A 20,116-nucleotide genomic window follows, 5' to 3' on the forward strand; every position below is an offset into this window, starting at 1 on the left:
GAGTGAGGCAGCGGCACAGACCCTGGGTGGCTGGGCCTGTTGTGCCTTTCAGCCTGGGGAGGGAGAGTCGGGCTGGGTACGAGGAGGGCCCCGACTTGAGGACTGGCCGAGAACGTGGTGTGACGGATCCGCTTGTCTTCAGCGGAGGACGGGCAGCACATGTTCCTGCACCCTGTGAATGTGCGCTGCCTCGTGCGGGAATACGGCAGCCTGGAGCAGAGCCCTGAGAAGATCTCGGCCACGGTGGTGGAGATCTCCGGCTACTCCATGTCTGAGGTAAGGGCCTGCCTTGCGAGGTGGAGGGGCAAGGAGCTGCATTAACCTCATCTCTCTGTGCTGGGCCTAGCCAATCCAGGTTCACAGACCTTCAAAGGCCTTTGGTTTTTGTGTGTGTGATTGTGTTTGTCTGTTTTGGAGCCTGTGAATTTTTAAAAACTCAAATGGGGCTCCCCTGTCCTGTGGGGGTTCTGTTGTGTCAGCTCACCACTGCTGTGTGTATCACAGGCTCCTTGATTGTGCTTTGGGGGTAGAGGTGTCTCCTGCTTTCATTTGAGATAAGTTTGTTTTTGTTTCTCTTTCTTCCTACTGCTTGGGAGAAATGGCCAAGAAAACAAAGTCCTTGGAGGCTTTAAGGTAGCTTATGAATTTTGGCTTAGCAGATACCTGTGAATTATTGTCTGATAATATATGTGAATATTTGCCTTCGAGAATCACCCTTGTCTTGATCACAGTTTAAAAGCTTAAAATGAAGAGAGTTTCTATGTACTATAACCTTTCTATCAAATGTGAAGAAAAAGGATAAAAAGAAGATTAAATCAGCTTCATTTTTGTTGTTTGAGGCCAAGCTTTGTTCAATAGGGAAACCTGCTTTGTCTGCCTTCCCAGTTACCATTAATTCTGTCGGTGGTTCCCAGATTTTTTGCCAATAAGTAACTCTTGTCTTCCTTACTCTACCTGTTTTTTGTGGACCCCCAGAAAATCAAACAGCTGATCAGCTTTGTATCATTCATTACTGGGCTCAATTAACTCATTTGCATCACAAACCCAATAATTGCTTTTGATTGCTTATTCTACCTTCCTGTAGGTTAATTGACAATTTCTGTTCAGCTTTCCAAAATGGCGATAACTTGAGCACTTCTCTGAGCCGCAGTGCCATCTGAGCGAGTGTGTTTCCCTGCTGTGTATCTGGGTGGGAACCTCTACTCTCAGAGTCACGGCTGGTCTTACTTAGTTGAGCATCAGCCTCTTTTCTCTTACAGGATGTGCGACAGCGTCATAGATACCTCTCTCACTTGCCGCTCACCTGCGAGTTCAGCATCTGTGAACTGGCTCTTCAGCCTCCTCTGGTCTCTAAGGAAACCCTAGAGATATTCTCAGGTGAGAATGCTCTGTACTTTGCTTCCTTTTTTTTAGTGGAATTCAGGGATTCTTATGACTAAAAACCCAATGTAGAAGGAAGTAAGGACTTCTGTCATGAGTCTCCGAATCTCCTGATACTCTCCATCCAGTCCAGCTGGGCCCTCCCTTGTGCCCTTAGCTGCTAGTCACCTGGGAGGAGTTAATTGCCAGGTTGTCCTGGGTCTGCTTCCTGACCACCTCACCACCCCGCAGATGACATTGAGAAGAGGAAGCGGCAGCGCCAGAAGAAGGCCAGGGAGGAACGCCGCCGAGAGCGCCGGATTGAGATGGAGGAGAACAAGAAGCAGGGCAAGTGTAAGTTCAGGAGCGCTCATCTGTGGCTAGCACAGCTGTGCGTCACTGTACAGAGGCCCCAGGCCCGGCCCAGTCATAGCTCAGCTCTGCCACTTGCTTTCTTCAACTCTTAAACCTGAGTTGTGAGAGTACCTCCCTTATGGGCTTCCTGAGAGAATTGGAGTTGGCGCTGGTCAAAGTGCATAGCACATAATAAGGAGTAAAAGTGAGTTCATCCTTGGCAAAGTGGGTGGAAAAAACCCAAGGCGGGGGTTTGGCTAGGGAATTGGACATCTGCTGAATGCTGGGGATAATTGGCCCATGTGCTCTCTGGGTACGTTGTTGGCCTCGCCTTCAACTCTGGAGACATCTATACATAGCTAGTTTACCAGGAGAGTCTGAAATAGTAGAAACCTGTTGACATACTAGGAAATACGTGCAGGGAGTTAGACTTGAGCTCTAAGTAGAGTCTTTTAATTTGGTTCCGCAACATAAGCTTCACTGAACTAAGGATTTTGTGACATGAGGGCCTGCTTAACCTCCAGAAACAAGGAGTTGAATCCTTGGCTAGGGAAAAGACTTGACTGTTTTGAATCCACATGGTATGGTAAATACAAATTTTACTTCTCTAACTGGGATAAGTATGTAGCTGGCATCCTGGTGTTGTGTAGCTGTTTGGCACAAGTCCTAACAGTTGAGAAAACTGATGTTTCAAGAACAAAAACTATTTTATGGGAATCTTGAACAATTATATAGAACAGTATGATTAACCCCCAGGTTTATCACCCAGCTTTAACATGAATAGTTAAAACAAGGGTTTTATATTAAAGACATAAAGTGGCAGATATTACAAATTTGGTTTTTAAAGCTGTCTCCATCCTTCGTATACCTAGGAGATTCATATTGACCATTCATAACTGTTGGAAAAGATTCGAAGAATTCTGTAAATGGGCCTGCTGTTCGCATCTTGTCTTTGCAGACCCGGAAGTCCACATTCCCCTGGAGAATCTGCAGCAGTTTCCTGCCTTCAATTCCTACACCTGCTCCTCTGATTCTGCTTTGGGTTCCACCAGCACTGAGGGCCATGGGGCGCTCTCCCTTTCTCCTCTTAGCAGAAGTCCAGGTTCCCAAGCAGGTAAATGGAGTTGGGATTTAGAGAATAAAGTTGACCACCAGCCGTAGACCTTAAGCCGAGCCCTAGTGTCTGAATTTACAACAGTGACCTCAGCATAGTGTGTCTTTAGGGGACTGATTTTATTAGGGTAGTTAATAGATTCCTGAGATACACTAAATTAACATTTGATTCACTTTTCCATTGGCTGTACCGACTGTTTTATGCCCTGCCAGCTTTTGAATACCTCAGGCAGCCCGTACAGCAGGACAGTTAAACCTAGATTCTTCTCTGCAGCCCAGCTGTTTTATTTCTAGTTCTGCCTTTGAAGTATTCCCTCTGTATGTGTGAACATCTTTATATATGTCTTATTGTAACATTGTTTATGGTGGAGGGTGGAGGAAACAGCCTACAAAGTCTACTGGTAGGGAAATGGCTCAATTACAGCATTTTTACTATGAAATTCTTTACACCTACTGAAAAGGAAGATAGCTCACCTCCTGAACCTGTAAGATGAAAGGAATTTGTGGAAAAAGACAAGGCATGACACCATTTTTGGGTTAAAAAACTCACACAAAACAAAGCATTTCAATGTAGGTTTGTATATCTAAATGTATAGACAAATCCTGGGATGATTGTGTTCCAGACCACTGACAGTGTTCCACTCTAGGAACTGAGATCAGGATTGAGAGGCTGTCAGCTTTTTAAAAACAGTTTTGCTTATATATAGAATATATTATTGTGTTAGGAAATTAAACAGTTACAATTTCAGAGAGCTGTCTTCTGATCTTCATCTACCTGGCAGATAGTTTTTGATACTTAAAATTTATTTTTCTCAGGTATTTTCAGTGAATTGTCCAAGATCAGAACATTTGGTGACTTGTGATTATTTGCCTGTCACTTCGCAGATTTAGGAGCCTGAAACCAAGGCCGGGGCTTGGTTAGTGGACGGGACTGGGACTAGAGTCTAAGGGCTACACGGCCATCATGCTCTTGAGTTTAACTGAGACAAGAGCCACTGTACAGAGGAGCATGGCAAAACATCGACTGCGTCATCTGTGACTCAGAGATTGTGTTTTCACAGACTAGCTTTTCTGAAGGTTTGTGGGCTTTAACACATTCAGAAAAGAGCAGTTGGATGGGCCTAGAAATAAAAGTACCACAGAGCCCTGGCTGACTGTGGAAAGGCCTCTCCCTACCAGCAGTGATCAGGGCAGTGGGTGGGCTGATCTGTGGGAAATGTTCAGCTCTGGGTCAGAAAGGATGGAGAAGATGACAACCTAGGGAAGGGAGTAGCTAGGAAAAGCTTGCAGTTTGCTGGATTTTGTTGCTGTGTGTGTTTTGAATTCTAACTGAATATTCCCCAGGTCATAGACTTCTGCCGGCTGGAACATAAAGGCTGACCTGATTACATTTCATTTCTTTTTCTTGAAGCTTTTTATCCATATAAAACTAGTCCATGACATCCAATACCTACGCCTTGAGAGCTGGCTCACGTGGAAAGGGTTTTTCTTACTGTGGGAATGGATTTTGCAGTGCCTTCTAGTGTTCTCATAATCTTGAAACTTTCCTCTCCCTATTCTGATCACTAGTGTGAACAGTAGGCCATGTTCTTGGCTTTATAAGCACATGGCAGAGTTGAAGGTAGATCAAGGTTTAGCTTTTTGAGGCAGTATTGCTAATTATCCGGACCTGATTCGGTGTTAATCTCTTCTGTTTTATAAATAAGTTGACTTGTATAATCAGGTCTCTGATTCCCTTTCAGACTTTCTGCTGACCCCTCTGTCACCCACTGCCAGTCAGGGCAGTCCTTCATTCTGCGTTGGGAGTCTGGAAGAAGACTCTCCCTTCCCTTCCTTTGCCCAGGTAAACCCTCTGCTTGTAAAGCAGCCCATGGGCATTTAACATGAACTCTGCTGCTTGTTCTTCCTGGAAATCTCTCTGCTGGAGACAGGAAGATTTACAGGCTAATGTCGCATTGACTTTGAAAATCATGGAAGGCTCTTTAAAGAGAAGCTCATGGATTTAGTCTCAGATACTACCATAAACTTACCAAGGACAGAAGCCAAAAATAGCTGAGGAAGAATCAAAGTTTTAATTATTTAACAAGTCACTAGATTATTCGTGTACTAACAGTGATCTCTAGGGGCTGGGGATATGTCAGTCAATTTTAACTGGCCCCTAGTTCTGGGACCTTTGACTTAGGTGGTATGTATCTGTTACATGTAATAAACCATTCTTTGCTTTGCGAAAGGGAAGGTTGTTTTGGTTATCCTGTAACTAGCCAAAGTGGCTGTCTTGAGATGGGTTGAAGGGAGCACTAGGCTAGTAAGATGTGATGTCAAATCAGTATCAATCTTTAAGCAAACAGTCAGCATTCCTGCATTTGATAACTGAGGAAGATGGACAGACAGGTTGATAAGCACCCCATTAGGAAGTTATTGTTCACTTCTTTGGGACTAGTTTGGACTCATTTACTTAACAGTTCTTTAAAGCAGGTAGTTGATACAGACGTTTCTCACATATAGATGGCAGTTTGTGCTAAGAAATAAGCAGGAATTCAGCTTTGGTGAGGAGAGTCCTTGAAATCAAGGATGAAATAATTGAGACTGATCCTGAAAATGAACTACTTGGTTTCAGAGGTATAAGCAAGTGGCTCCCAGGAGTTAGGTCAATGCCTGAGTTGTTTTTTTAGCTAGGTTTTACTGCCATTGCGTTTTTCATCTATATTTTGAAGAACTTCAAACTTAAAGAGTTGAAAGGATACTGTAATGAATATTCATACTTTTCACTCAGATTCACCAGTAGTTATTGTTTTGTTATATTTGCTTTTTCTGTTTTTGCTGTGTTGAAAATAAGTTACAGACCTCATGAATGACATTTCACCACCAAATACTTGGGAGATACATACCACTCAAATGACAGTCTCCTATATGCCCACAATTATCAGTTACATCAAAGACATCCAGCTGATTTAATACTGTCTAAGGTGGCTCATATTGCTGTCTCCCCATTTGTCTCGGTGTCCTGTATTGTTTCCGGTCAGACTTAATCAGACTCTTCATTGCATTTAGTGTGTCAGCTCTCCTCAGTCTCCTTTGACCCATAACAGTTCCCCTGGCTTCTTTTTTTTTTTTAACATGTGGCATGGATATTTTGGGGGCTTCCCTCATAGCCCAGTTGGTAAAGAATCTGCCTGCAATGCAGGAGTCCCTGGTTCGATTCCTGGGTCGGGAAGATCCCCTGGAAGAGGGCATGGCAACCCATTCCAGTATTGTCGCCTGGGAAATCCCGTGGACAGAGAAGGCAGGCTACAGTCCACGAGGTCACGCGAGATGGACACGACTTCGTGACTAAACCACATGAGTATTTTTGAAGCATCTAGGCCTGTTGCTTTATAGATGATCCTACACTGTAGATTTTCTGATTGTTTCTTCATGAGTGGACCCAGGGTAAACATTTAAACATTTTTGGTGAGATTAAAATATGGGTGATTTTTAATGATCTTATAAGATGATTCAGATGTTGTACTGTTAGACCCCAAACTCTTGGGGACCAAGGGAGATTTTCACAGTAGTACATGATGAAGAAAGTTTATCAGTGAAATCAGCATCTGTCAGTTGAATTATCTTGCACAATATGCAAGCCCCAGTTTGGGACACATTCGGGACAGGCATGCTGGCGTGAATCTTGTGGGGTTTGTTTCTTGGTACAATGCACCCTGCTTTAGGTGGCATGGCATGTGTGGTAGATAGGATGCAGAGTGACCTTCAGCACGTACAGAGCTGGCCTTGGCCAACTGAGATGAAAAGTTCCTCTCTCGGGAGGGATCTGATGTTTCTATACTTCCAGGAATCTGGTTTATGGCTGAATCTAAACGTTAATAGTTAAGGAGCTATTGGAAAAGCAAAGACTGAAAGGTAATGAGGGCTGTGGGAGCAGTTTTGGGATAAAGTTAAGTTGGTTTTTGTGGCCTTAGGTAACTGAGGTTTGCTCAGCAGGTGGTTTGTTTTAAACTTGGAAGGTCCTGTACACTCCTTACTGTAAGAGGCGTAATGTTGATGTTTTTAGGGGTCTCCAGAAGAGGAGGAAAATTTTGTCCAGAAGAAAGGAATGACACAAAGTCAGGATTCCCCACTTCAAAATCAGAGTATAAATCTCTAGTGCCTTCTTTGCAGTATTCTTTACCTGTTTCCTAAGGAACAGAACAGGTTCTGGTTTCCCACCTTGTTAGTTTCACTGCCAGTTCAGGATAATAGGTGACATGACAAAAACACTGTGTTAGGAAAAGAAATATCCAGAAAATTCTTTCCCAGTCAGGGTAGTTGATTCTTTGTCCCCTGTACCAGTCAGTGTCCAGGTAGGAGTCTGGAGAAGAAATAGGATCAGCAACTTAAATTCTCTCCCTTCCTTTTCCCACTTTGGCAGATGCTGAGAGTTGGAAAAGCAAAAGCAGATGTATGGCCCAAAACTGCTCCAAAGAAAGGTGAGAATGGCCCTCTGATAAAGGGGAAGCTTGGACCCTTTCAGAAAGTAGAAGGCTCTGGAGTTGTTTCTGCAATTTTAACACTGGTCTTTTTTAGATGAAAACACCTTAGGTCCTCCTGCCCCTGTGGACAGCGATGGGGAGAGTGATAACTCAGACCGCGTTCCTGTGCCCAGTTTCCAGAATTCCTTCAGCCAAGCTATTGAAGCAGCCTTCATGAAACTGGACACACCGGTGACTTCAGATCCACTCTCTGGTAAAGGCATAGGAGCGGGGTGCTCGTCTCGGGGCTGTGGTTCCCTCCTGGATCCAGGGGCACTGATCACTAATCACTTGGCGCTTTCCCTCTGAAGCTCAGGGCTCACGTTCTAGTGTTAACTAACATCCCATCTGGTATATCAGATGGCTCCTTTTTGCACCCCAGACTAATTCTTGAGGCCTTTGTGAAGTTCTGTATAACTTTTTTTTTTCCCCCCAGCCTTACAGATTTCTGAATCCTGAGGTGGTGAAGGTGGCTAATAGATAGATGGAGGTCAAACTCAAAGCACACCCCCACCCCCCACTCTGTAGTATTCACGCCTAGCATTTATGATGTGCTTCCTACATGCCTAGCATTGTGCCAATTTTATTCTCCCAGTAACCCTATTAAACGGGTATAACTCACATGACAGATGAGCTGGGCTAGGCATCTAAGTGATGTGTCTGAAGACAAACACCCAGAGAGTGCAAGGGCCGGTATTTGAACCCAGGCAGTCTAATTCCGGAGCCTGCACTGGTGGTGCCTGTGACTCCCATCAGTGGAAACTGGCCAGGGGGCAAAGGGGTGGCATTGTAAGCTAAGTCCTTTCTGTTTTTTGTTTAGAAGAGAAAGGAGGAAAGAAAAGAAAGAAACAGAAACAGAAGCTCCTGTTCAGCACCTCCGTTGTCCACACCAAGTGACACTACTGGCCCAGGCTAACTTCTCCATCTGGTTTTCTTTTATTTGCGCTTTTGTTTTGCTGCTGTAATTTTTAAGTATTTGAGTTTGAACAGATTAGCTTGGGGGGGAGGGGGTTTCCACAATGTGAGGGGGAACCAAGAAAATTTTAAATACAGTGTATTTTCCAGCTTCCCGTCTTTACACCAAAATAAAGTATTGACACTCACAAGAGAGCTCTTCCTGCCAAGGTTTTTAGTTTGTTGCCAGGTAGCCTTTTTGACCCATGTGTAAGTAGTTTTTCTCAACCCCAACTTAAGTTTTAGTCTCTTGGAGCAGCCCAAACCAGTGTTAGGGCACCTTGCTTTCAGCACACCTATTGGTGTGTCTTTTAAAAATAGTTGAATCTTTTCTATCTGTTCAGTACTCCTCTCGTTAAAGAAACAGAGGGATGGGAATAAAATGGATGTAGGATACCCAGCTTGAATTGTAGTTTTTCTTATGACAACCAGGCTGTGGTGTCAGACCCAGGTTGCGCTTGTATGTGTGATGGAGGGTTTTACCTTCTGTTTGGCACAGAAAGTTGTAACTGTAATTGACTAAGGAGGCCCTAGGACCTGATAGGCTTTAGGCTTTAGGTCAAACTTGTTTCAAGTTGACAGTGGCCTGAATGAATTACAGAAACAGAGGAGTCTGGCACACCCGCAGGCAGAGCAGGACAGGTTTGAAAGCAGTGGGGATGCCTCCCCCAGCCCCTGCCCCCCACTGCCTCCCTGTTGTCTAGAGCAGTCTTATGCCTTGGTTTGAGCTGAATGAATCTGAGTGATGTGAATTATTTTTCTGCTTAATAAAGTGACCTCTAGGTATAATAGACTGAAGGCAAATAGTTGAAATAAATCACCTGCATAAGCATTGTGAGCTTTCTGGTTTCTTTTAAGATTTATTTCAGGTCAGCTAGACATATATTTCTTAATAGGTTAAGGTAACCTCTGCTATGAACTTGAGCAGTTCTGTTTTCATGGAGTCATGTCTTAACTAGTGTCAGGCCTAAAGGATTCTTGATCTGGGCTCGTTAATTCTACCCTCCCATTCTTAAAATGACAAATGTTTGTTAAATGTATTAATATGTAAGGGACTTTTGAGTCACGTCCATTTTATGAAGGAGAGACTATCTCCTTGAAGTGTCTTTAGTAGGTAGCAGATCAAAACGGGTCATGTCTCTTGTCTCTCATCTCTCCTAATTCCTGTGAGTGCATTGTCTCACCTACCTTCAGGCGCCAGGCAGGTATAAGGCAATAGAGAAGGGTGGAACTGCAGAAAACAACCAGATGTTGGCAGCTGCTATTTGACTTTGTAATAATGAGTTCAGGTGACATTATTACAAAGATATTTTCCCCCAATCAAAAGTGTAAGAATTGTATTATTATTATTTTTTGTCAGGTTACCTGGTTAAGTATTGGCAAAGAATCTGTTTAAGGTCCTTTGGGTCATTGAGACCAGCTCTAGATCTGTGCCGGTTTAGTTGCTGTGTCTCCCTAACACTATTACTCTGGGGACTTCCCTAGATGTCTAGTGGTTAAGACTCTTGAGTTTCCACTGTGAGGGACCTGGGATCAATCCCTGGTCGAGGAGCTGAGATCCTACATGCCCCACACTGTGGACAAGTAAAGTTCAAAACTGCTTCTCTGAATGACCTGGATTGCTTAGGGCCTGAGGGCAGGGATATTAGGTCTCCAGTGGGAGGCTATACATCTAGGACCACACAGGGAGCTGGTCTTGCTGCTGAGGCCAGGGATAGAAGGGGAAAGAGACTAGGCCAACCATGAACTTCACATTCACACTAAACCCTCCTGCTGCTGAGTCACTTCAGTCATGTCTGACTGTGACCCCATGGCAGCCCACCAGGCTCCCCTGTCCCTGGGAGTCTCCAGGCAAGAACACTGGAGTGGGTTGCCATTTCCTTCTCCAATGCAGGAAAATGAAAAATGCTAACAAAAGCCAAATACATTTATTAAACCTGCTGTTAGATTCAAAGATGCGTATAAGGACAGGGGCTTCACAACCTGCAGAACCACTTAACCAGGCAATGCTGGGTAAAGGTGACTTCGATTAGTTTTAAGTAAGTCCATTTTGAGCTGGTCACCTGGCCTCTGGTCCGCAGTCATCCAGTTTGGGAACTGCAGAGATGCTGCTGCCTCTCAGAATGTCCCATCCCAGTGGGTGGACCCCGAAGCCTGGGCACAGCACAGTGTGCAAAGGTTCACTCCATTGGCTCAGCAGTCTCCTCGCCGCCACTATCAGAAAGCTCCTCCCCAGCGGACTCCTCCTCTAGTAAACAGCTTTTAGTGACAGACTTCTGGATAGCCTCCCGCTCTCCTGCAGAAAGAGCATGGTGAAGAGCATGAGTGACCTCTCATTCAGCCAGAGGCCATGGGCAGTCCCTGCTCAGTGGGCACAGGGCTAGCATCCCTTACCTTCATCAGTACAGTTCTGCAACAGGATCAACAGCTGTCTCCTGTTGTACTGAATCAGGAACTTCTGGCATGTTCTGATTGTACCTGGCACAGGTAAGAGCTTTGTGGTCAGCAGCTTGTGGAAAGTATTTGCCTCAGAGTCTTGCAGAGCTCAGAAAAAGTATCTTGCCTTTAGCAGGAGAGCAGGAATACCCACCTACCACAGAAGATCGAATGCTGAACCTGTTATAAACCCAGCCATATCTCACGCACCCCTACCTCCCACGTGTAAGGTGTTGAGAAAACATGGGTAGCGGTGTCCTTTGTTCTCCAAGTGTGTGATGAAGGGAAGAGCTGACCACACGAGCCGGTAGAATTCCTTCCTGCATCGAAGTAGCACTATTCCGGTATAGGCATTGAGGTATCGCACTGCAGCGGGGGGAAAACATCATTTGGGGAACTGGACTGTCAGGGATGGGTTAGAAATCTTTGGATGATTGAACGCCTGTGTGCTAGAGATCAGAGATGGCTCAAGACAGTGGCACTTGGAATGCATCAGTAAGTAAAAACTTCATTTCTGAAAGGGAAAAAAAATTAGGACAGCCCATTTACAGATGGTAAAGAATCCCCCTGTAATGCAAAAGACCCAGGTTGATCTCTGGATTGGGACAATCCCCTGGAGAAGGAAACGGCTATCCACTCCAGTATCCTTACCTGGAGAATTTAATGAATCGGATAGAGGAGCCTGCGACGGAGTGACTGAGACTGAGCGACTTAACACTTCATTTACAGAAGGGAGAAACATCCAGAGCCCTACACACCACTCAGAATTGGTGAATTTAGAATATTAAAACGTTCTTCTAATGCACTGACGAGTGCAGAGATCCACCTTCCTCAGCCCCTGGCTGAAAACCAACTTGTCCTATGACCGGGTTATGTAGGTTTTTCATTCATCTGAGTCTCACCTGAGGTGGGACAGCTATGCCTATGTGGATCACCTCTGGAATTCAAAGAATATGGTAAAAGTGAATGACAGTAGTGTGGATGTTGAGAGGGCCTGCTCCTGTTTACATACAACTGTGTGTCCTGTAGGAGAAGGCAATGACACCCCACTCCAGTACTCTTGCCTGGAAAATCCCATGGACAGAGGAGCCTGGTAGGCTCCAGTCCATGGGGTCGCTAAGAGTTGGGCACGACTGAGAGACTTCACTTTCACTTTTCACTTTCATGCGTTGGAGAAGGAAATGGCAACCCACTCCAGTGTTCTTGCCTGGAGAATCTCAGGGACCGAGGAGCCTAGTGGGCTGCCGTCTATGATCGGACACGACTGAAGCGACCTAGCAGCAGCAGCAGCAGTGCGTCCTATACAGGCCCTTTTCAAGGTTAATTAGATACAAGGGGTTCTTGCTCAATGTCCCACTGCCTACTAAGTCGCTTCACTCGTGTCCGGCCCTTTGTGACCCTATGGGCTGTAACCCGCTAAGCTCCCTCTGTCCATGGGATTCTCCAGGAAAGAATACCCTTCTCCAGGGGATCTTCCCAACCCAAGGACTTAACTCGTGGCCTACTAGCTCTCCGCCTAACTGGATTCACCCAGACCTCGGGATGCGACCCTGCTAAAAAGAACGGTATCTTACATAGGACAGTACACAAGGCTTGGCAGTTCCCGGGGTCCTTCGTGCCCCTTTCTCCCTCCTGTGGCCACTGCCCCTTCCAAGCCCCGCCGTCCGCCCGGTTCCCAAGCACCCTCGCACCCGCGAAGCCGATGGAACAGGCGGCAGCACCGAAAGTCCCGTGCACGCGGGCGATCGTGTCCCGTACCAGGGTGCCCAGCACTCGGTCCTCCAGAGTCAGGCGGCAGCGGGGGTCGTCAGACACCACTTCGCAGAGCAGGTACCTGCGGCGGGCGAGAGGGAAGTGAGCACGGGGCTAGGCCCGCGGGGACCGGGCAAGGGGCTGTTGACAAGAGACTGCTTACCTATGCTTGAACCGCACCATGGCTGCCTCCACCTCCGGAGGCCAGACGCGCAAACCGGATGTCTGCTTTCTCCTCGGCGGCCAATAGGAAGTTGGCCTGGCAGCCACTCAGGGAGGCGGAACTAGAATGTGGGCGGAGCCCTGTGTCAGTCTCCCCTGAGCTCCGCCTCTCTCTACAGTGCGCAGGCGTCCTGCTCAATTCCGAGCTGATGGAGTTGTTGGCAGCTAGGCTTCGCGATCGGAGAAGGCAATGGCACCCCACTCCAGTACTCTTGCCTGGAAAATCCCATGGGTGGAGAAGCCTGGTGGGCTGCAGTCCATGGGGTCGCTAAGAGTCGGACACGACTGAGCGACTTCACTTTCACTTTTCACTTTCATCCATTGGAGAAGGAAATGGCAACCCACTCCAGGGTTCTTGCCTGGAGAATCCCAGGGACGGCGGAGCCTGGTGAGCTGCCGTTATGGGGTCGCACAGAGTCGGACACGACTGAATCGACTTAGCAGCAGCAGCAGGCTGCGCGATTGATGCATTTTTGTGCCTGTGATGGGTGGTTGTGCCCACTCATTAATTTTGTAGGATGCACCCGCGGCATTTGGAGCCTCCACGATGTTTACTTTCTATTACTTTGCAACACAGTCGTGCGTGCATTTATATTTTCTCCCGAGGCTGGAAGATCTTGAGGGCAAGATCTTGCACACACAAGCCAAGGATTCACAGAGGGGAAATTAGGACTCTCATATTCAGAATACAGCTCGGTTCAATTTCCCCTTACAGCCAAATATGTTATTACTGTTTAGGCCTTTCAACAAACTTATGGAGTCAGGTGTATTGTCTCACTTTTTGTACAAAAACCATCTGTGATTATTGTATTTTGTTTCCGTTTATTCTATGTGTACTCGTTTTTTAAACAGAAAAGCACAAAGAAGCAAATAAAGATAAGTTATAACCCCAGCATCAAGAGAGAATAATTTATCATGTAGTGAGTTTTCTTCCCTAGTTTTCCCCCTATGTCTGCAGTTCTCTATGTAATGTCCAGGAACCACTGAGTTTTCTGAGATTCTTTCAGAGAGTCTCCAGGATCAAGTTACTTTCTTAATACTACTAAGATGCTATTTGTTTCACTTTCTCAGAGTGGACAGTAAAGCTTTCCAGAGGCCACATGACATGTACTGACATTATTGCTCTGATGGTGAAAAGAATTGTGCATTGTGTTTTAAATATTTCTCGGTTTTAATAAACATGGTAAATATCAACATATTCCACTAAACAAAAGCTCTTTGGGTTCCTCAATAATTTAACGAGTGAAAGTGTCCTGAGGCAAAAAAAAAAAAAAAACCACTGAGATGAGAACTTCTGCTGTATGTTAAATTATATTTTTCCTTTTATTTTCTTTTTAAGAATAGAATCATACAGTTTAGTATTCTTTCCCCCCCCTGCCCCAATATCCTTTAAAAAATAAAGGTTATCTTAGTGAGGCATAACATACATAAAGGGCATATTAAGTGAATTCTTACATATGTATAGACTTTTGCAACTATTGCCCAGATAGAGAGAACATTTCCAGTGCCCAAGAAGGTTCCTGTGCCCTCTTCTCAGCCAAAAACCTTCCCAGAAGTGACCTCTATTCTGATTTCTATCATGATTGATAAGCTTTGCCTGTTCTTGAAATTTGTGGTGTGTGTGTTAGTCACTCAGTCGTGTCTGACTCTTTGTGACCCCATGGACTGTAGCCTGCCAAGCTCCTCTGTCCATGGGATTCTCCAGGCAAGAATACTGGAGTGGGTTGCCATGCCCTTCTCCAGGGGATCTTCCTGACCCAGGGATTGACCCAGGTCTCTGGCATTGCAGGCAGATTCTTTACCACTTGAACTACAGTTTTCCCATATTCTTGAACTTTATATAAATATAAATCTCCAACAGCATGTTTGTGTGTGCCTGTGTGTATGGCTCCTTTCTCTCAACATATTGTCTTTAGATTCATTCTGTCATTTGACTATATTTTCATGTCAACTGTTTATGGTTTAGTGACAGCCACAACAACAATTCTTCAAGGTTATTTTTCAGCTGCCCCAGATGGCATTGTTTAAGAGGTAGCACTGCTAAACAGGTCTATATTTCCATGATGGACATTTAAATTTGTTCCAGAATTTCTTGTTATACCCAGTGCTTTGATGCTCAGCCTTATATCTAGCTCTTTGTAGCCATCCTTGACTATTTATTTGTAGACCTGTCAGGGACCTGGCAGGCCCTGTGAGAACCATGAATGGAGTCAGATTTCACAACCGATTGTTTGCAGTATTTGGAATGAGTTCTCAATTTTTCCCTCTCTCACTCTAAATCACCTTAAAGGGGGAACAGCTGTGGCCCTGCCAAGGGCTCTTTCCTCCTCATCCAAGAACCACCTCATTATCTAAAAACGGTCCCCGCCAGCGTCCTCCTTTGGCCAGCAGGGGGCGGCAGATGCTCGTAATGTGTGGAGAAAGTCTCGGCCTCTGCGTTTCCCTTCTCCCCTGCTGCTGCTGCTAAATCGCTTTCAGTCGTGTCCCCGCCTCCCCTTCCATCCTTAAAATAACTCCCCTAACTCCAGCCTTCAACTCATTTAATGCCCCAATCGCGCCATTTCATAGATGCAGCTGGGGCTCTGCCCAAAGTCACACGTTCAAGAAGAAGCAAGATCAGAATTCCAACTCCAGGACATCCGACTTCGGGGTCCTGGCTCTGGTCTAAACCGCCGAAGTCTTCCTGTGAGCGGTTTCGCCGTCCACTTTGTATATACACTGGAGAGACTACAGGTGTAAATTAGAATCTCTCCGTCGTTTACCAGACACGTGCTGTCGAGGCCATTAATTCATGTCTCCAGATCTCAGTTTCCTCATCTGTGTGGTGGGATAATAATGGTTCCTCCCTCGTGCGTGGTGCATATGAGATTTAAACGAGATGCCACGGGCAAACGCCTAGCTAGCACCTTGAGCGCACTGTAAACGTGATTTTGAGCGAATGATTTACTGCCACCCGCAGGCACAGCCCCGGGGGAAGCACACCGGGTCCGTGCTGGGCCTCCTCTCCTCGGATCCTGCCCGGCGCCCTGCTTCCAGGACTGACCAGGGTCCCGACACCCGCGGGCCGGGCTGCAGGGAGGGGAGGCGTCGGCGGCGAAGGCCGCTCCCGGCGGTAATTAGCCGGTGTCGGCTCCCGCCTCGCCAGCCGCTAATTACACGTCTCCTAATGAGGCCGGCGGCTGTTTGCAATCACTCAGGTCCCCGCGGCGCGGCGCGGGAGGCCGTGGGGGAATCCCCCCGCGGGGGCGTGGACGGCGGTTGCAGCCCGGGACCGCGAGATCCGCTGGGCGGTGGCAGGGGTGCGCCCCGGAGGCGTCTGCTCTGCAATGTGCGCCTGGCTCAGTCAGTCTGGAATCATTATCATCCCATTTTACAGATGAGGAAGGGGGCTGAGGCTCGGAAAGGTGAACTCAGGCGCAAAACTCGGGCTGAAATAGTCTAATCCGGTGCTCTTAACATGGTACGGCCTGGATCAGTGGGGTGCTTGGCTGTTGTGACTCCTGGGACTTTCAGATGCTTACATCCCGGATCAGGTAAAAGAGGCGGGGGCGGCGGGGGGTAGTGCGGGCGCAGAGGGGGATTTCCTTTGAGCTCTTTCCCTCCTTCCCATTTGAAGGTTCTCACCATCAATTTGCCCTTTTGGGTCAGACACAAAACCGAGTATCAGCTCCAGTAAGGCCTTTAAAGTTTACTTGGAAAGGTAAGTCACAACCCATTTCACAGACTGGGAAACCTGGTGCATTTCCTAGGAGGTGGTTGGGGCTACTGTTAAAATGCTCCCATAGTGATAGTGATGCATGTGAGTGCATGTGAGATTTAAATGAGATGCCATGGGCAAACCCCTAGCACCGTGAAGTCCCTGGTGATCCAGTGGTTGGGACTTGCTGCTTTTACTGCTGACAGCCTAGGTTCAGTCCCTGGTCGGGGAACTAAGATCCTGCAAGCCATGTGGGGTGGCTAGGGGGGGCAATAAAAGCTCCCATAACATCAAGGGGGGCTTCCAGGATGGCTCAGCCTAAAGAAAAAGTGAAAGTGAAGTCGCTCAGTTGTATCCAACTCTTTGCAACCCCATGGACCAGGCCCCTCCCACCATGGGATTTTCTAGGTGAGAGTACTGGAGTGGGTTGCCACTTCCTTCTCCAGGGAATCTTCCCGACCCAGGGATCGAAACCAGGTCTCCCACATTGTAGACAGATGCTTCACCGTCTGAGCCACCAGGGAATGCGGGATCCCTGGGTGGGGAACGTCCCCTGAAGGAGGAAACGGCACCCCACTCCAGTACTCTTGCCTGAAAAATCCCGTGGACAGAGGAGCCTGATGGGCTACAGTCCATGGGGTCCCAAAGAATCAGACACAACTGAGCACACAGTTCAGAGGTTCAACATGAGGGTTCAGTTCAGTTCAGTCGCTCAGTCGTGTCCGACTCTTTGCGACCCCACGAATCACAGCACGCCAGGCCTCCCTGTCCATCACCAACTCCCGGAGTTCACTCAGACTCAGGTCCATCGAGTCAGTGATGCCATCCAGCCATCTCATCCTCTGTCGTCCCCTTCTCCTCCTGCCCCCAATCCCTCCCAGCATCAGAGTCTTTTCCAGTGAGTCAACTCTTCTCATGAGGTGGCCAAAGTACTGGAGCTTCAGCTTTAGCATCATTCCCTCCAAAGAACACCCAGGACTGATCTCCTTCAGAATGGACTGGTTGGATCTCCTTGCAGTCCAAGGGACTCTCAAGAGTCTTCTCCAGCACCACAGTTCAAAAGCATCAATTCTTCAGCGCTCAGCCTTTTTCACAGTCCAACTCTCACATCCATACATGACCACTGGAAAAACCATAGCCTTGACTAGATGGACCTTAGTCGGCAAAGTAATGTCTCTGCTTTTGAATATGCTATCTATCTTGTTCTCTTCTGGGATGGGATCCAGTATAGCTGCTTTCCTTTTTTTTTTTTTTTTAAAAAATTGATTTATTTTTGACTGTATCAGGTCTTAGTTGCACTGCCCAGGCTTCTCTCTAGGTGTGTCCTGAGGGTTTAGTTGCCCCATGGCATGTGGGATGGAATCTGCGTCCCTTGAATCGGAAGCAGATTCTTAACCACTGGACCACTCAGGAAGTCCCTAGCTGCCTCTATTCTTCATCCTTATGTTCTGGGCTACCATTTATTAGACTCTCACTATGAGCCAGACACTGTCCTGAGGACTTTGTGGGCTTGACTTCCTTTAGTCCTCACAATAACCCCATGAACATAGACCCCATTATTCTCTGAGGCTCAGGGAGGAAAGTGATTTGCCCAAGGTCACACAGTAATTTTGTATTCGAGCAGGCAGTGGCGGCCCTTGCAGGGTGCCATTGCTGTGCCACCCATTAACAGGCAGTGGTTATCACAAGACCAGTAACATGGGCCAGTTAGAGCGGTGGTTAGAAGTCCCATCAGCCACTGGGCGGCGCCACAGTGGGCCCCTCTCCCAAGCGAGCAACTGTCACCAAGCGGCCCTTCGTGGGCTATTCAGCCAACAGTCGTTGGAGTGGTCGTCCGTCAGGAGGAGAGTAAGGCAAGAGACCAATCACCACCTGCTCTCCAGGGCACTCCAGCTCACCCGGCCTCGGGTCAGTGAACAGGGGACCCAGGGAACAGGCTGGGTCCTGCAGGGCTCCAGAGCCCTCACTATGGCTGTCCGTGGCCGGGCCCAGGCCTTGAGGCTGCGGGGACCCTCTCCCCCTTCCCTGCCTCTGCTGCGACCTACTGGCGGTGGTCAGCTGTGTGTGATGCCGTCTGTGGGACCTGGCCCGGGCCATTTGGGTGGCCTGAGGAGTCTGAGGGCTGGCTGGGTTGATGCTTTTGAACTGTGGTTGGAGAAGACTCTTGAGAGTCCCTTGGACTGCAAGGAGATCCTACCAGTCCATCCTAAAGGAGATCAGTCCTGGGTGTTCATTGGAACGACTGATGCTGAAGCTGTCCAATAGTTTGGCCACCTCACGCGAAGAGCTGACTCATTTGAAAATACCCTGATGCTGAGAAAGACTGAAGGCGGGAGGAGAAGGGGACGACAGAGGATGAGATGGTTGGATGGCATCACCAACTCAATGGACATGAGTTTGAGTGAATTCTGGGAGTTGGTGATGGACAGAGAGGCCTGGCATGCTGCAGAGAATGGGTTCGCAAAGAGTTGGACATGACTGGGGGACTAACTGAGGAGCCTAAGGGCTGGCTGGGTCCAGATGCCTGGGTCCCTCAGTGATGATGGCTTGGCAGGGCCTGGGGACCTGGCCCTGAGGGTGCCACCAGCTGAGACCTGCCGCCTCAGCTGGGCCTGAGCACTGGCGGGAGGATCCAGACTGGGTGCTGGACGAAGGCTTTGGGACAGGGTGACAGCTCCTCCAGGGACCCCTTCCTCTTAACCAGGGCCTGGACCTTGGAGGGTGACAGGTGTGCCTTTGGGACCTTGCTCTTTCTTGTCAGAACAGAAAATAACATTTGTTTGGTGGAGATTTATAGGAATGTTGTTACCTGATTGCGACCTGATCTCAGGAACAAAGGATCTGACACCAAGACGTTTGCAACTCACCATGCCCCTTCCTTACCTTTCCTAGAAAAGGGCTTTGCTGAGAGCTTTCTGGGAGTTTGGAGTTTTAAAGGCATGAGCCACGGGTTTCCTTTAGGACCCTGCACCAAACCTTTTTCTGTTCCAGACTCTGACGTTTCAGTATCCTTTGGCCTCACTGTGCATTGGGCACATGGATTTGAGTTTCCGTAACAATTTCAGCAGAGACCTTTTGTTTTACCCCTCAAACCTGTGCTCTTGACCTCTTGCTCTCTACCTCTCCTGGGATGTCTGGGACCTAGAAGGATGTTCAAAGGAGGTATATGCAGTTGGGATGCCATTCTGAAGTATCTTTGGCATCCAGGGGGTCCTGACTGGAGCCTGCACGCTGCCACAGTGGATGGTGGCAAAGAAAAATAGTTCCGCGTCAGCATCTTGTTAAGCAGCCGCTGCTCATTAGGGGCTCCTGCTCCTCTAATCCAATCAGCCAGTTACCTAGACAACCTTCATGGGGACAACCTGGATAAAATTAAACCTTCCATCTGCGTGGCCAGGGGCCTGGGGGGCTGCTGCATACTCTGGGTTGCTGGGGCAGGGACAGCCCTCCCTGAGTCTCAGAGACAGAATATCATGCTCCTCCCTCATCCTCCCTTCCTCGTGGACCTCCTTCCCTTTGCCCTGCCTGCCATGAGGATTCACTTATCCCCACATTAATTGAAATTACAAGGGCACTACTGTTTGACCCAGCAATTTCTCCACTAGCAATTTATCTCATTGAGATTCTTGGGCTTGTACCCAATGACAAGTAGACCAGGGTGTGTCTTGCATCATTGTTTGTGATGGTAAAAGGCTACGTTAGTGTCCACCAGAAAGGATCCACT

The 20,116-nt window shown here is 47.6% G+C and overlaps 2 protein-coding genes across 4 annotated transcripts in view; one reads left to right on the plus strand and one right to left on the minus strand.

Moving 5' to 3' along the window:
* Positions 1–9,117, plus strand: part of RNF10 (ring finger protein 10) — a 37,806-nt gene extending 28,689 nt beyond the window's left edge. For 2 of the 3 annotated variants that reach the window (XM_040250881.1, XM_040250880.1), the window contains exons 11-18: positions 143–276; positions 1,260–1,377; positions 1,612–1,713; positions 2,672–2,827; positions 4,569–4,669; positions 7,232–7,289; positions 7,387–7,545; positions 8,152–9,117. In XM_040250881.1, coding sequence (XP_040106815.1) covers positions 143–276; positions 1,260–1,377; positions 1,612–1,713; positions 2,672–2,827; positions 4,569–4,669; positions 7,232–7,289; positions 7,387–7,545; positions 8,152–8,228 — 905 coding nt within the window. In that variant the 3' untranslated portion in view covers positions 8,229–9,117. The remainder of the gene's footprint in view (positions 1–142; positions 277–1,259; positions 1,378–1,611; positions 1,714–2,671; positions 2,828–4,568; positions 4,670–7,231; positions 7,290–7,386; positions 7,546–8,151) is intronic. The other variant, XR_005722972.1, reaches the window with a different exon arrangement.
* Positions 9,118–10,194: 1,077 nt separating this feature from the next.
* POP5 (POP5 homolog, ribonuclease P/MRP subunit) lies at positions 10,195–13,965 on the minus strand. The gene is made up of 5 exons (XM_040250882.1): positions 12,637–13,965; positions 12,413–12,555; positions 10,938–11,087; positions 10,680–10,763; positions 10,195–10,581 (listed from the first exon to the last, which is right to left on the minus strand). Exons 1-5 carry the CDS (start codon positions 12,654–12,656, stop codon positions 10,466–10,468), a joined length of 513 nt encoding a protein of 170 aa, XP_040106816.1. The 5' UTR covers positions 12,657–13,965; the 3' UTR covers positions 10,195–10,465.
* Positions 13,966–20,116: the final 6,151 nt, after the last annotated feature.

The sequence above is a fragment of the Oryx dammah genome, unplaced genomic scaffold, assembly GCF_014754425.2.
Source record: "Oryx dammah isolate SB20612 unplaced genomic scaffold, SCBI_Odam_1.1 HiC_scaffold_12, whole genome shotgun sequence".
In the NCBI taxonomy this organism is placed as follows: Eukaryota; Metazoa; Chordata; class Mammalia; order Artiodactyla; family Bovidae; genus Oryx; species Oryx dammah.